Consider the following 17,479-nt stretch of genomic DNA (forward strand, 5'->3'; position numbering starts at 1 on the left):
GTGGTCAAGGAGCATTTACAGGAGGTTATGGCTGATTTTATACCTAGGGTCCAAATAGTAAAACAAGTAGGGGTTAAATGATGAATAACACCATTAAGCTTGAGCTGCAAAAAAAGAAACAACTGTGGAGGGAATTTAAAGAAAGAGGTGACCTGCAGGCACACGAACGGTATAAATTGAAACATTCAAATTGCTAAAAGGTTTCTATAGGATTAATTCAGAGGATATTTTTGAGATCAGGACTGGTGGTAGGAGAACTAGGGGACACCTATGGTGTGGTTAGCAGGGGTGTTAGAGCTGGGTTCTTTACTTTTAGAGTGGTAAAGGAGTGGAATAAGCTGCCAGAGTCTGTTGTGGGTGCTATGACAGTGAGCGAGTTCAAGGCAAGGTATGATAGATACTTTGAGAATGTTGTATAGTTGTGTGGACATGATGTTTAGGGCCTCCCTCGATAAGTCTAAGGACTCCCTGGAGTCGCCCATAATAATAATAATAGGGTATACTTTGCAGTTTTTCTCATAAACTTCATTTCTGCTGTTATTAATCTTTGTTTGTCTTTATGTTTTATTGTCCAGATTTCGCTTCCATACATTAAGACTGATAGGGCTAATGTATTGTAAACTTTTTGTCTGGTTTATTTTTGGACTAGGTTTGGTTTAAATATAGAGTTAATCACACCTGTTATTTTTAAATATTTTGCAATTTTTATGTTTATATTTTTTTCATCACATATTTTCATATGTGATCATATATCCTAAGTAGTTAAATGAATTCACCTGTTCTAAGATCTTGTTGTCTATTACTATTTTAGTTCTTGCTGAATCTTGTACTTTAAAGGCCATAGTTTTTGATTTTTCTGTTGATATTATCATACCATAATCTTTGGATATCTTATTTAGATCTAAAATAGCTTTCTGTAAGTTATCTTTAGAATTTGTAATTATTATTTGATCGTCGGATAAAAGGAGTGTGTTTAAGTTCACAGTTGGAGAAAGTTTAATATCTTGATGTAAATTTTTATTCCATTTTATTATTATTTCATTTAAGTAGATATTAAAAAGAGTTGCTGAGAGGGGACATCCCTGTCGGACCCCTTGGTTTATCTCTCTCCTATATGATAGCGCGTGATTTAATCTTATTTGTATTTGATTATTTTGATATATACTTGTGAAAGCTTTAAGGATATTATTTGGTATTTGTCTTTCTTTTAATATGTTAAATAATATATTTCTTTTAACTTTGTCAAATGCATTTTCAAAGTCAATAAATGCAATATGTGTTTCAAAATTGTATTCTTTTCTTTTCTCTATTATTAATTTTAGGCAAAAGGCTGGGTCTATACATGATCGTCCTTTTCTAAATCCATTCTGTACTTCTAGAATAAAGTTTTCGGAATATTTCATTAGTTTGCTATTTAAGATTCTGCTATATATTTTGTAACAGGAATTTAGTATACTGATACCACTATAGTTTTTAGGGTCATCTCTATTACCTTTTTTAAAGATAGGAATCACAATTGCTTTTTTCCATTCTATTGGGGGGATACCAGTTGAGTAAATTTTATTTAAAAATAATAAGTCTTTCTTTGAATCTTGTTCCTGTGTATTTATATAGTTCTGAACCTAGCTTATCTTCTCCAGGTGATTTTCTGTTTCTTGTTTCTTTCAGGCTGATTTCTAATTCTTCTTTAGTTATTTCATTTTCGTTAATTGTTTGCGAGTTGTCTTTTTTAAAATATTTGTCTGTCCACAGTTCTGTGTAGTAATTTAGAAATTCTTCTAATTTCAATTCAGTGTTTAATTTTATGTTTTCTTTGGTATCTGCATTTAAGTGTTTCAAAATCTTATATACATTGGATCTTATTTTATATAAATCATGTTCTAAATTAGAAACAAACTTGTTCCATGATTCCCTATGTCTTTTTCTGAGTTCTCTTTTAGCTATGGCTCTTACTCTTTTATATTCTATTTCATCTTCTAATCTTTTACTGCTTAACCATTTGTGATAGACTTCTTTTTTCTTTTTGATTATTTCTTTGATTGTATCAGCCCAGATATTCAGTTTTTTTCCTTTTATTGAATTTTTTGGTCTTTCCTAAGCTTTCATTTGCTGCTGCATTTAGTATCGTTTTTATATTAAGCCACTCTATTTCTTCAGTTTGTTTATTTTATCTAGATATTGGTTAATTCTTTGTTCATATAGCCATTGTATATTTGTGTCATTGAATAATCTAGTTTTATAAACAAATGTTTCAATTTTTCTATCTGTTCTTGTTACTTGTAGCCATTTAGGGGGTAATCTTAATTTTATTTTAACAAGGAAGTGGTCACTGATTATTTCATATCCTCTGTGAACTCTAACATCTAGTGAAAATTTTGATGTCTTTTCATTTAATATGAAGTAATCTAATATTGATTTCCATCCTCATGCTGCCCAAATATATTTATGTATGTCTTTATGTTTATAGAAGGAATTCATTATTTTTAGGTTATTATAAACTACAAAGTCAATCAATTTTTTACCATTCCTGTTTAGAGTAAGTTCTCCATGTATTCCTGTATTATTATTAATTTTTGTGTTTCCCATTCTTGCATTTAAGTCTCCTGCTAAAATTACGTAATCATTTTTATTTATTTTATTATATATGTTTTGTAGCTGATTATAAAAATCAGTATTGTCCTGTTCTCTTCCTTCTTTTGGGGCATATAAACCAATTATTGTTAAATAGTCTCTATCTATTTTTATTCTAGCTTCTATTATTCTAAAGGGAGTTATGAATCCAAATCATGACTCCTGCTTGTGCTCTTTGGTCTCTGTCGACTCCACTGTATATCACATTAAAATTTTCGGTTCTCATAGTTCCTTTTAATTTCTTTTTTGTTTCAGTGATTACTGGTATTTTAAAATTTCTTTTATTTAATAACTGGTCTAATTCTATTTCTTTATATGCTAGTCCTCTTACATTCAGTTTGCTATGTGTATTATATTTTGTCGTTTCCATTTTCGTTTTCCCTTTTCCATTCTAGGGTCGTTTTCCATAGATTCAATCCAATTATCTTTTTCTGTCAGCTTACAAGTAGGATTATGTTCTCCATGTCAGGGGACTAGCCTGTCGATGGAATAGTTCAGTGGTAGGGCTGCTACCTTAAGGCTTCTGAATTAGCCTTCTTCCGAATTTAAACCCATAGGAGGAATAGGGTATAATGAAGGGGAAAGAGTGGATTATAAAAGAAATATAGTAAGGTTTATAGAGAGGGCATAATTGTAAGGCCAGAAATGAAAAGACCCCATGGCCCTCGAGTACTCTAATAGCATAAGGGTCATAAGATAAGAAGAGTTGGCTGATAAGGCCTTATAGGAAAGATTAAAGTAAATGGATCTTCCTCAAAGTAGACAAAGGAGAGATAGATCCAGCTAGTGGTCCATGGGATTGCCCCTTATGGCCCTATTGGTCCACAAGTCCTATTCAGTATATTCGGACCACCCCACCATACACGCACGCACGCACATGGTGGGTTCCCCTATCCACCACCCAGGGGACGCATTCTCTAGGGATTACAGGATCTCCCGAGAGAATAAAATAAAATAAATTAATTGAAATAAAAATATATACTAACAAGAATACACTAACTAACTAAAAATGCTGAATAAATAAATTAAAAAAATTGTCCATGTTTACATGAAATAACACATTGATACTCAAAGTAGTCTCAAATAAGACAGATGTAAGTTAATGTTTTATTTAATAATGTCTTATTCAAAGCTTTAATTGTGTGTGAATAAGGATTTGCATTAATATTTTTTTCAAGAATGTTTAGTGATCTAGGATTAATTTTAATATTGAACTGAAACTTAGGTTTTTATAAATGCATTTAAAAAAATAACTTTCATTATCTATTTATGGCAGTGAATAAACCTAACCATGTTTCTTTTAGACAAAACACCACAGCTTTGCAGAATGTATTGCATTGCAGAATGTGCTTCAGTCAGGATCACTCTTGGTGAGTATACTGTTGCAGTTGCTTTTTTTTAGTTGGTGAATAAAGTATATTATTTTTAAGTATATAGTTTGGAAATCACATTATAAATATAGTCATCCCTCGACTTACGTCCGTTCGAGTCACATCCTTTTGAAGATACATCCATGATCCCATAAGGGAATGAATAACATTTTCAGCTATACTTTTGAACAAGATGCAAGCGAGTGTAAGATAAAGCATGCACAGTGGCAACAGCGCTTTCACTTGCAACCTCCCTCAGCAGTCTGCACGTGTCTTCAACAGTTCCTATGTGGATTTTGTGCTTGATAAAGGGGTTATTTGGGTATTTATCATTAGTTATTTCGCAATTTTTCGCGCATTATGGCCCCTACATACCCAATCAAAATGCCTAGTGAAGAATCACAGAAAATGAGGTGAGCAATTGATCTTGAAACGAAGTTGCGAGTTATAAAGCAACATGAAGCTGGTAAACCCATCATTGTGATTGCACATGACTTCGGATGGTCTCATTCTACAGTGACAACGACTTTGAAAAAAAAGGATAAAATCGTAGAGGCTGTGAAAGGATCTGTTTTCATTAAATTGACAATAGTGATGAAGCAACGACAAGGTCCTGTCAGTGATATGGAAAAGCTACTTGCATCATGGATAGAGGACCTGAACCAAAAGAGTATACCCCTATTAGCACTGTGACCATAACTGCTAAGGCACTAAGTCTCTTCAACATGTTGAAGGAGAAAGCAGAACCCGATTATGACTACGAATTCAGCGCTTCTTCTAGTTGATTCATGAGATTCAAGCAGTATTATGCGCTGCATAATGTGAAAATGTATGGGAATCTGCAAGTGCTGAGAAGGCTGCCAAGGAGTTTGTGGAAAAATTGGAGAAAATTATTTGCCACTGCAAATATTTAATATGGATGAGACCTCCTTGTTTCGGAAAAAAATGTCCGAGCAGGCAGTTCATCCACAAAAAGCTAAAATGTATGCCTGGCTTCAAAGCTCTTAATGCCCGTATTACGATTCTGTTACAGATAATGTGGCTGAATGTAAACTAAAACCATTTGTGATATAGTAGCGTGAGAATCCACGAATCTTCAAAAGCATTAGGAAGTGTACTCCCAGTTCATTATCAGAGCAATAAAAGTCATGGATGACTCAAAAATTGAGGATGCCTTAGTCAACTGTTATGCGAGTGAAATAAAAAACTATTGTGTGAAAGAAAATGTAGAATTTAAAATTTTATTCTAGATGATGCTCCAGGTCATCCGTTAGATACGTTTTATAGCAGTGATCTTCACCAAGTTCAAGGTCATGTTTCTTCCTCCAAACACTACTCCATTGATCCAACTGATGGATGTAGTGTTTAAGGCTTATTATCTACAGAGAACTTTTTCACAAGCCATTTCTGCCACTGAAGGAAATGAACAGACTCTCATGCAATTCTGGAAAACATTCAATATTTATCATGCTGTTAAAAATATTTTTATAAATATTTATTTATGTGACCTCTCAATGTATGAGTGGCATATGGAAAAAGACATTAGAAAAGTTTGTGCATGATTTTGGAAGTTTGTAATAGTGGGCCTAGCACACAGTCTGAATCTCGAAGTGAATGATGACATAATTCAGCTCATAGAAAGTTCCCCTGAAGAGTTGAACCATGAAGAATTAGTTGAACTCAAGGAACAACTGTTTCAAAAGAGGAAAAACGAGAAAAGAGAAACAGGAAGAGGTAGTTAAAAAATTTGTGTGAAGGGTCTTGCAGAAGTGTTCTCTGCAGTTATACGATTTCCTCAAAATGACTGAAGACATGGGCCCCCAATGTTGAACGCTACTTAATAATAGAAACGAAAGTACATGATGCGTTTGCTTGCTATGAACAAATTTATGATGAAAAGAAGGAGAGGAATAAGCAAAGCACAATGGACATTTTCATAAACAAAAAACTTAGGTTATACCAGAAGAGCCACAGCCTGATTTTTCACACAGGGAAGGAAATGAAGATGTGATTGTGGAGGAAGATTTGGGTGATTATTCTCCTGTTTTCTAGTGGCAGTAACACACAGTACAATAAGGTTTAATAATAAGGTTCATAATAAGGTTTAAAAATTAAAATGACAGTATACTTATTACAGTTAAGTCCCTAACCCCTATAACTCTGTTGATTTAATGTATCGACTTACGTCCTGCCTGATGGAACGAAACCCGGATGTAAGTCAAGGGATGACTGTACTAAAATTGATTTAATTCTTTTTTTCTTATAGAAAGCTTTTTTTCTTATATATTTTGTGAATTTATGATATATCATTTAATTTTGTGAGAGTCCAGGTAAATCAATATTACTAAAAAATAAGCAAGCAACAGAATATATTGACATCTCCAGCTGAATGATGGATGCCAGCTGAATGATAAAGTTATAATAACATGGATAAGAAGTGAAGCCATCAATTATCTTCATTAAGAGATGTGATAATCCTTAACAGGACAACACTAAACTGGATTAATTCATTTTCATAGCTGCATCTCACAGCCACTACTACTCAAAGCAAAGAAATGCATAGTTCCTTATAGTATATAGGATAGCTCTAATTTTAAATTAGAGGCAGAAGGAGACGTCTGCACAGCCTTTTAAGTAATGTGGAGAACCAACCTGAACTTCTGACAGGTCGGTTCTTTTCTTCATGCCTGAATATAACATCATTTGTTTGTTGCTGGAAAAAACTCACTATTATTATTAGCTTTGCTCTTAATGTCCAGTCCTCACCTTTTCTTGGTGCACTCTGAAAAGAGAGAGAAAAGAGCAAAGCTTATAATAATTGTGCGATTTTTATTATTATTATTATTATGTGACACCTCCAGGGAGTCCAAAGACTCAGCGAGGGAGAGTGTGCCAACAGCATCGAACGATTGTTCCCCTTCCAATTACAGGGTGTTCGGGATAAATTTGACATATTTATAATTAATTATATTTTTCCGTAAGTTACATGTATTAACACACACTTCTCTTCATTTAAAAGTTTGGACCCTTCTTCATTCATATACAAGATGTCAGAAAGGATGGATAGCTGGAACCCACCTGAATCATGGAAGAGAATAACTTGTATCATGATGATTCGTGCCCGCCATCAAAATAAGGATATTACGACTGCTGCCCAATGCTCCTTGAATACAGTAAAAACAATCAGGCATGAACTAGAGACTTGCAATGGTGACTACGAGGATGTAGCAAGAAGAAAGATCCCTAGCAGACGATCTGATTGCGTTCGTACAGCAGAATTCCTCGCAAATCTGCAGGAACAGGTGTTGAAGAACCCTGGCATTGGAATTCGGGCTTTGTTCGTGGAGTTGCTAACTGTAGTCAAGCCCTGGATAACAAGGGTAGCCAATGGTAGGCCGTATGTATGGCAGCAGGATTCGGCCCCTTGCCATACCTCTGGGAAAAGTCAAAAATGGTTGTCTGAAAATTTCTACGACTTCACCAGTCCAAATGTTTGGCCTCCAAACTCCCCAGACCTTAACCCCATGGATTATTTTGTATTGGGCGCAGTTGAAAAAGACACCAATCGCACTTCCAGTAATACAAAAGCCCAGTTAATGGATAAAATTAAAACAGTTTTTGCGGCCCTTCCCAGGGAGACTGTAGCATCAGCTTGTTCGAGGTTCCGAAGCAGAATTGAAGCTGTGATCGATGCTAATGGTGGTTATTTTGAGTAAATCTTGGTGATAGTATTGTAATTAACTCTGCCTGTAATGTTTTTTTGTCAATTCATTAAATTTAATAGATACAAAGAAGATTTTCTTTTTCCTTACGAAACTGTCAAATTTATCCCGAACACCCTGTACTTACTGTTCTCAAACTTGTTTAACATTTTTTCGGGAGCCATTAGTAGCAGAGGCTCCATCAATCGACCAACCTTTGCTGGCTACAGCAACAAACACATGATGTTATTTAGGCAATAACTAACAATCAAGGAAAAGCAGGAGTAGCTATAGTATTCAACACTAAATATCATTATAATCATCTTGAATGGTAGGCAATATCAACTAGAATGTTTTTGCACTGTTCAGGGCATGACTATACAGAGGATTTGAATCAAAGTAGAGCTACTCTTAGATGTGAACTATAGATTCATATATACAAATATTATTCAAAACAAATAAACCAAACATTGGGCATTCATTGACAAACCGTAAAGAACACATTGATTGATTTATCCAGAGAGGTAAATAGTAAGGTTGTCTTCAAGGATAGAAAATTCAGATCTTGGTGGACACAAGATATTCAAGAGGCAGTCAAGGGAAAGAAGAAAGTGTATTGAATGTTCCTGACAAGTAAGTCACCATGTAAGCTTATAGAATATAGAGAAAAATGTAAGAAAGTAAAGCACTGTGTAAAACTAACTAAACAAAAGTCATGAGAAGACTGGTAAGAACATAGAAAATATAAACAAGTAAATAAATAAACATATTTTCTTCATTTCTAAGCCTTTGAAAAACCTTAGAAATGGATGACCTTGAGTTCCTTCTGCCACATGCTGCTTGAATAAGTTGTTCCACATCTCAGTAAATGCATTTCCATTCTTCTCATGAGATTCTACTTCTACCCAATCAATATTTGGATGATTAAAATCTCCCATTGTGATTACTCTTTTTGCTCATCTTGACTATTTGGTAATGCATTTCTTCATCATTAGCAACCGATCCACCAGGTCTGTAACGACACCCCACTATGTAATTGATCTTGTTAAATTCCATCTCACACCAGGTGGCTTCAAACTCACTGCCATATGAAATACTGTTGGTAGTAGTACTACAATCATAGGTTTCAACTCTAACTGGATTCAAATAATCCAATATCATTAGCAGCACGCCCCCTCCTCTCCAATCCTCTCTATCCTTCCTAGAAATAGTTGTACCTGTTACACTTGATACCAGTAAATATGTTTTACTTTTGCATTTTTGGAAATTATGGAGACAACTATCGTGTTTGAATAAAAACTTTAGTTTAATATTACTAAAATTTACAATTCGACGTTTCGACCTTTATGTCAAGGTCATCTTCTGGAGCGTACAAATATACACAAGAAACAAGCTATACTACAATCAGACTGGTTCGTTAAAGACACTGACCAACCGCTACCACAATTGTTGGCCTGACCTCTGGTGAGAAAAAAAAAAAAAATTATACATAACGCTAGAGTCCTATTATTTGTGTTGTCTACTATATACATATTAACGTCATTCCAGCCAGTTGGAGTGGAATGGTTTCTAATACTAGCGAATTGGCTAGAGTCCTGACTTATGTTGAATCTTTCATATTAGGTTGGCTGAATGTGTGCCATCCAGATTCTTGGAATTTTCATACCATCTTTATTGTTGATATTTGGGTGGTTTATCAGGATTTCGCAGGATTCTTTAAATTTTCTTTCGTACCATGTTTTTGTGCGGTGTAAGGAGCAGGTGCTTTTCCAGTTGATTTGGTGTAAGGTGTTAAGTGCATGGTGTGAGAGGCCTGCTTCACAATAATGGTTATATTTAATGTGTCTAATGTGTTCTTTCTTGTGTATAGGGATTGTCCGTCCTGTTTCACCAATGTACGGTAAGTTACAGGTGCAGCGGATGCAGTAGACTCCAGGATGTGCTGATGGGAGGAGAGGATCCTTAGAGGAGCTGAATATGGTTTTAAGTTTAGTGGGTGGTTTAAAGGTTGTAATGTTGTAGGATTCTGTTGATTTTTTCTGATAACCCTTTAATGTATGGGATGGCTATGGTTTTACTGTAATCTAGATTCGTTTTGGTTTTATAGAGTATTTTATTGACAGTATTTTTGTTATAGCCATTATTTATGAATGTGTCACTAATGATTTCTTGTTTCAGGGCTTGCTGGTTAGAGCAAATAGTTGTGGCTCTGTTTTTAAGGGTGTTAATGACTCCATATTTTTGTGCTGGGTGGTGGTATGAATTCGCATGTATGTATTGGCCCGTGTGTGTCGGTTTTCGGTAGACCGTGAAGGATAGACTGCCTGAAGGAAGACGTGTAACTAGTGTGTCTAGGAACAGGAGCGAATTTTGCTTTTTGATTTCAATGGTAAATTGTATGCGTTCGTGTTGTTTGTTTAGGTGGCTGAGGAATGTGTTTAGCGTTTGTCACCCGTGCGGCCAGATCGCGAACACGTCGCCAACGTATCTGAGCCAGATTGTCGGTCGAAGCGTGGCGGAATCAAGAACCCTTTGCTCAAAGGTTTCCATGTATGAAAACCTTTTTTCATACATGGAAAAAAACCTTTTTTCATACTGGTATTTCATACCAGTCTGATTGTAGTATAGCTTGTTTCTTGTGTATATTTGTATGCTCCAGAAGATGACCTTGACATAAAAGTTGAAATGTCGAATTGTAAATTTTAGTAATATTAAACTAAAGTTTTTATTCAAACACAGTAGTTGTCTCCATAATTTCCAAAAATGCATTCGGATCACCGTGCAAGCCTAAAAGAAAGGATGTTTTACTTTTCTTTTGCACTCTCATGTTGCATTAGATTTCAATTATGTTTTGTTTTTACATTTAGTCTTGAGCAGGATAAAATTGAATTTCATATTAAAAAGAAAAACTTGTAATAAAGTTTTAAAGTGAATAAAAGTTGAACAGGTCTCAGATGTGAACTATAGACTAAAATACACAAACATTATTCAAGAAAAATGAAACAGTTTAAGAACAAGAACCAAATCTTGGAGATTCAATGGCAAGCCTTGAAGAAAACACTGATTGATTCAGAAAGAGGCAGTTAAGGAAAAGAAGAAAGCAATTGAAAATTCCTGGCTAATAAGTCAGCTTCTGCTCTTAAAGAATACTGAGACAAATGAAAGAAAGAAAGCCAAACACTGTGTAAAACTAGCTAAACAAAAGTCATGGAAAGGCTTTAAACATAGAAACTAAATATCACTTTGATATTTAGATATCAAAGTGATAAGAAAATAGAAAATAAATATCACTGAGACACTGTGCTCATTGGCAAGATACACGCTATTAAGGCTTGAGAAATTGTGCAAGGCACTCATCACTATGCAAAAAATGTACTCATCCATGACTCCCTATCCATTTTTTTAAAAATTTTTAATGTTATATCCAAGAGGTCAATAGTTCAGTTCTATAACATGATTGATGCTGCATCTGTATTTTCTTCAAGTTAAAAAAGATTTTGTTTAGAAAGCTTTCCATATGCATTTTGGTGAACCTAGCATAAAATTGTGCTTTTATGCTGGGCTCACCAAATGTGCATTTATGCTTTGCTCTCTTAACATCATCTGTATTAATTGCTCTGTCCAACTTTGCATCATCGGCAAACTACTGAACAGTTCCCCTCAGATTAGGGGCATGCCGGCCATATGTGCGATGTCTGCGACACACAGGCACCAGGACAGTAAAGACGCCAAAGAGGAGGAAATACGTAAAAAAAAAATTTTTTTAAGTGCTTTTTTTATTGGAGGGTGGAGGAATAGGGGTACCAACTAAAGTTTGCACACAGGTGCCGGACACCACTGGCGTGCCCCTGCCTCAGATCCTTTCCTTTATCGTTAATGTATAAATTAAACAGTAGTGGTCGAAAAACATAACCCTGCATAACTATGCCACTAGTCGCAGGCCTTCTTCTGGACTCTACTCCTGAATAAACTACTCTCTAATATCCCTTCATCAACCACCCTCTTATCCACCTCACCAACCTTATATCCATCCCCATGTGCTGCAGTTTACTGATTAGAATTCCATGTGGTATCCTGTCAAAGGTTTTTGCAAAGTCCAGCGGTATCGCTGTTACTCTTCATGCATTAATTCTCTGCCAACTATAAAGCATTAGCATTTTTGTTCATATACATGTTTCATTAATAGTGATGCATTTTTCATGCAAAATACTTAAACATTATATATATAAATAGAATATCATTTTGAAGAAAAAATAGATCAGTCAGTATCTTAAACTCTATGTAAAACAGTAATTTGTCATAAAACTATTGAAAGATATTTTCTTGTAGGTATGATGATGGGGATGTAAATTTCAGAAGATATGAAGGATCAGAAGGGTTTAGATCTAACCAAAAGAACTTTAGAAGAATGGGCTTGTATGACAAAGATGATATTGATTATAATACATTTACTCCCAGAAGCAGATATAGTCATTCACAAAGGTTTGATAGTTCTGATTTACAGCCACCAGATTGGGATAAAATAGCAGTTATGCCATTTGAAAAAAATGTGTATAATGAACATCCCAATGTGGCTTCAAAATCTTCAGTAAGCAATTTTATTATTATTTATTATTTTTTTTCAAGTATCATCAATTTATTTTGGAGTTGCTTATTCTGCAACTTATAATATATATAAACAACATATAAACAAATCTAAACTCTAATAATTAAATTTTAATATAATATTTGAATTGCACATAATTTTGCATGTCAGTATATTTCATTTACCTCACTATGCTTTATATTATTATTATTATTAAGAGAGAACCTCCAGGGAGACAGGGACTCATCGAGGGTGGCCATACTATTTAGACCAGTGTCATACCTGTGCTTGAATTCATTCATGCCACTTGCACACAACATCCAACGGCAATTCATTCCAATCACTTATTACTCTGTGACAGAAAAATCTAGCCCTCATCCCCCTTCTTGAGAACATTCATTCTCAACTTCCACGTATATCCTTGCATCCTTTCCCCACTCTCCATAAAATGAAAAATTCCATCTACTGTAATTCTATAGCCCTTTAAGAAATTTGTATGTCTCAATCATATCACCCCTCTTTGTCCTCTTTGCTAGTGACTGCAGCCTACAAATGATCAGTCTATCTTCATAATCAGAATTCTGCAATCCTGATATCATTTTTGATACTCCTTCCACTCTCTCTACTGTATTAGAATCACCACGGTAGCCAGGAGATCAGACTTGCATGCAATGTCAAGTGAGATCTTATCAAGGCTTTGTAAAGAGGCAAAATGACCTCCTTATCTTTACATGTCAAGTTTTGTTTCAGCATTGCTGTTATTCTCTGAGTTGTATTTACATTTTTACTATATGACCCTTGAACTTCAACTTCCTGTCTACTAAAACTCCATGATCTCTAGTCTCATCAGTTTCTTCAAGCATAATCCCACCAAGTAATATAATACGACATTGGATATCTAATCACACCATGACCTTACATTTATTAACATTGAAATGACAGCCATTTTCACATGCTCACAATTCCAACCTATTCAAATCATTCTGCAAGTACTGCATATTAGCAGCTCTCCTGATTACTTTATCTCTCTTTGCATCATCAGCAAATAGCTGTATGTTGCATGTCCAATCCTTCCCAATGTCATTAATGTACAGATTGAATAACAGTGGACCAAGCACTGAACTTTGTGGTACACCACTGGTTACCTTAAATCTTGCAGACTCACATCCCCCATATGCCACTTTTTGATATGTGTCATTCAGCCACCATCCTCTTATCCATGCCAATCGTTTATATTCCAATCCCATATTCTCCAATTTATGCAACAGTCATCCATGATGTATTCTGTCAGAAGTCTTAGCAAAATCCAAAGAGATCATGGTGTATCCATTTCTCTTGTCTAACTCAGTGGTAATATTATTATAGAATATGTTCAAGTTGCTAAAACATCACCTTCCTTGAGTAAACCCATGCTGTTCATTGCAAAGTAGAGATTCTCTGTCAACTCATTTTGGAATGTGAGCCCTAACCATATTTTCCAAAATCTTCACCATCACTCCTGAAATACTGATTGGTGGATAGTTGGATATGTCGATTTTTGCAGCACCCTTGTGCAATGGGATTACTATACATTCTTTCCACTCCTGTTGAATCTTCTCTGTTCTGAGACTCAAATTATATAGCTTGGTCAAGGGAATAGCCAGTTCAGCTGAGCCCTCTTTTAGCATACGTGTTGATATCCCATTAGCCCAGTGTTGAATTCTTATTCAGTTTGTGCAGTTATAATACCTCCTCTTCATACACTTGATTTTCTTCATACGGTGAAGAGAAAGATATATGAAGAAATAGTTACAAAATATTTAAGTACTCAGTACATTATGAAATATAGAATAATTAAAGTAAATTGCTGTATGCAAATGTGTATTGGTTTGTCATTTTTCAGTGGGGGGGGGGGAAGCAATTTTTGAAGTTTGAAATTTTTGTTGTTTCATCTGGCTCTTTTGATTCATCACAATGCCCCCATTTTAATTTCCAGTTTTTGGGTAACTTTTCTAGGGAAATTTATAGTCTATGTCATTGTCTATAAATGAAATCTATGTCATTTATAGTCATTTGTTTTATTATTTCTGTCTGCCTGCTTAATTTTTATTTCCATGTATTTTTGCATATTATTTTTAAAATTGATATACTTCAATAACTTAAGAGTAAATAAGTTTTTTGATATTTACTCTATTTGTTTTGTAGGATGATGTATATGCTTACAGAAATGTTAATGAAATTTTAGTAAGAGGAAGAGATATCCCAAATCCAGTAACTACATTTGAGGAAGGAAATTTTCCTGGTAATAACATTGTAATTTTTGATAAATACTCTGCATATTTTCTAGAAGTTTTGTTGTCTAGATCTATTCACAGAATTATTATTACAAAAATTACTAATAGTGAACTTTGAAACAAAAGATTTATTCTTTAGATTAATTTTTCACATTATTACTTAAATTAAAGTTTAAGCTTTTCTTAAGTGATGATTGCTTGCCTTTAAATTCAGGTTCATTTTTATGGACAAGCTTTTTAAGTTGTTCAAAACATCGGTAATTCTAATTAAGAATTTATCTTCTGATTGAAAGATATGTAGAGCAGCTTATATCAGAAATACAGATTTTAATGAAGTGACTATTATACAAATACAAGAACACCTCTAACATCATCAGCAGGAAATTTGAGAAATCTAGCCTTGCACAGCATGGAATAGATACTAACCACAATATCCTATGGTATAAAACATGTGTACTCCATCTTTGTTACTATAAATTTGAATGTTTATTTAAAGAAAGCACTGAAACATTATTTCACCATCTGAACTTGGATTGGAATGACTCCTTCTCACGGAGATATGGGAGAGTCTTATTCTAATCACACATTATTAAATTTTTTTAAAATTAACAATATGGTTCATTAATAACTAATAATACAGCATTTCTTCAGTTAAACTTTTGTGTTGTTTTATGTATAACATCACATGGTTCTCACTGTTTCAAATAAATCCATTGTTTGCATTCTACTTTGTAATTAACTAATGTTGCTGCTGATGATGGCTTGTAATTTTCAGACTGAAATATATGGTCTTTGAATAAATACGTGTTATTCACTATTTCCTTGTGTTTTTGTGTGAATTGAAAAAAAAAAATATAGTTTTTTTCCGCTGCCCTGGTTGGCCATGTAGTTAGTATAACTGCTTTCCAACCAACAGGTCACAGGTTTGAATCTGCAGGGTGCATGAATGTTTGCAATTGTCTTTAGGTGGGAGATGAAGGTCATTGCTCTGTGTGAGACCACAGTCTCACTTATTAGAGGCCTGAAATGGCTTGAAAAAATTCATGTGTAGCCTCTAGAGCAGGGTCTCTGGACTATGTGTATTTTTATTTATTTTATAAATATATTACAAATTTATTAATATAAAAAAAATATATATATGTATAAAATTGATAAAAACTAAAACAAAAAAAAAAAAAAAAAAAAAGAACCAAAGGTTTGAGATAACCTTTTGTGGATGGGAACTACATAAAAAAAAAAAAAGCTTTTCACCATTACTATCTACTGTACCTTCATCATCATCATCATCATCAAATTCCTGCCATGTACCCTCAAGGGGTGTACAGGATATGACAGTACTACATGAAAAAATTACATCATTACTAACTTCCTATCTACAATTTTCCTCCAAATCAGTCTGTTACTTGTCAAGACTCCAACATTATCAGATCTTATATTTCTATCGTCTAAGGCACTTTGTACCGTATCAATCCACCTATATCTTGGTCTTCCTCTGGGTCGTTTTCCTGCCAACCTGGCAGAGAACACTTGTTTTGCTAATCTTTCCTCTCCCATTCTATTTAAGTGACCATACCATCTGAGATTAGCTCTGCTAACACATTCCTGGATGCTGACAATGTCAAGTTCTTTCCTAATATCCTCATTTTTAATATGATATTGCCATTGATGCCATCTGTTCACGCCTCTAATCTTTCTCAGGACTCTCATATCTGCGGTCTCTAGTCTTTGGTCAAGTGTTTTACTTCTGACCCAGCTCTCAGATCCATAAGTTAAAATTGGTTTGAACACAGTCTTGTATACAGCTAATTTAGTGTTCCGACTAATTTCTTTCTTATTCCATATGAATTTATTCAATTGACTTCCCACGATACCAGCTTTGCTGATTCTGTTGTCTATTTCTATATTTAGTTTACCATCTTCAGTAAAAATTGTGCCTAAGTAGCTGAAATGTTTTACTTGTTCCACAGGTTCTCCATTCACAACACAGTTGACATTTTCAATGATTCTGCCTATTTTCATTGTCTTTGTCTTTTTATTGCTGACCTTCATACCATATCTATTACAACAGCTATTCAATTTAGTCAGAGAATCTTGCAGACTAGTAGCGGATTTATTTAGAAGTATAACATCATCCGCATAAAGCAAAGAGCTGACATTAACATCTCCAATTTTGATATCAGGTTTAATACCACTTTCCTTCATAATGTGATCCATATAGATAATGAATAACAGAGGGGATAATGAACATCCTTGTCTCACACCAGATTTAACATTAAACCATCTTCCTGTACTTCCTTCAATTCTAACTGCTGACTCACAACTCAAATAAAGACTAAGTATTGCTTGATATAATGCCCCATTGACACCATATAACTGCAGCGTATTGAATAGCTTATCTCTTGGCACCTTGTCATATGCCTTTTCCAAATCGACAAAACTTAAATACAGATCTTTGTTATATTCCCATGCTTTCTCGACTATTTGTCGTAAAGTGAAGATCTGATCCTGACAGCCTCTATTTGGCCTGAATCCAGCTTGTTCTTCACCAAGCTTTTCTTCCACAATTCTTCTCAACCGTTTCTCAAGTATACTTGCATAGATCTTGCCAGGAACACTCAGTAGGGAAATACCTCTGTAATTCTCACATTCGGTTTTATTTCCCTTTTTATATATGGGTACTATGAGTGCTCTACTCCAATCATCGGGAATTCGTCCCTCTGTCCAGGCTTTCTGAACTATGCAGTGCAGCCACTGTAAGACTCTTATACCACCATACTTCAGCATTTCTGGTCGAATATCATCTACTCCTGCTGCCTTTCCACATTTCAAGCCTTTGATGGCTTTTTCTACTTCAAGTATGGATATGTATTCCTGACTGCATGCCTGGTCAGTGTTTTTTATCACTATGCTGTCATCACT

At 34.6% G+C, this 17,479-nt stretch overlaps 1 protein-coding gene across 1 annotated transcript in view; it reads left to right on the forward strand.

Moving 5' to 3' along the window:
• The window catches only part of LOC150097115 (uncharacterized), a 242,470-nt gene that overhangs the window by 24,022 nt on the left and 200,969 nt on the right, over positions 1 to 17,479 (forward strand). The window contains exons 2-4 of the mRNA XM_090407473.1: positions 3,936 to 4,001; positions 12,032 to 12,290; positions 14,472 to 14,568. Of these exons, the coding sequence (XP_090263599.1) occupies positions 3,936 to 4,001; positions 12,032 to 12,290; positions 14,472 to 14,568 (422 nt within the window). The remainder of the gene's footprint in view (positions 1 to 3,935; positions 4,002 to 12,031; positions 12,291 to 14,471; positions 14,569 to 17,479) is intronic.

The sequence above is a fragment of the Typopeltis vanoorti genome, chromosome 17 (assembly GCF_054136105.1).
Source record: "Typopeltis vanoorti isolate ZY-2024b chromosome 17, IOZ_Tvanoo_1.0, whole genome shotgun sequence".
Taxonomy (NCBI): domain Eukaryota; kingdom Metazoa; phylum Arthropoda; class Arachnida; order Uropygi; family Thelyphonidae; genus Typopeltis; species Typopeltis vanoorti.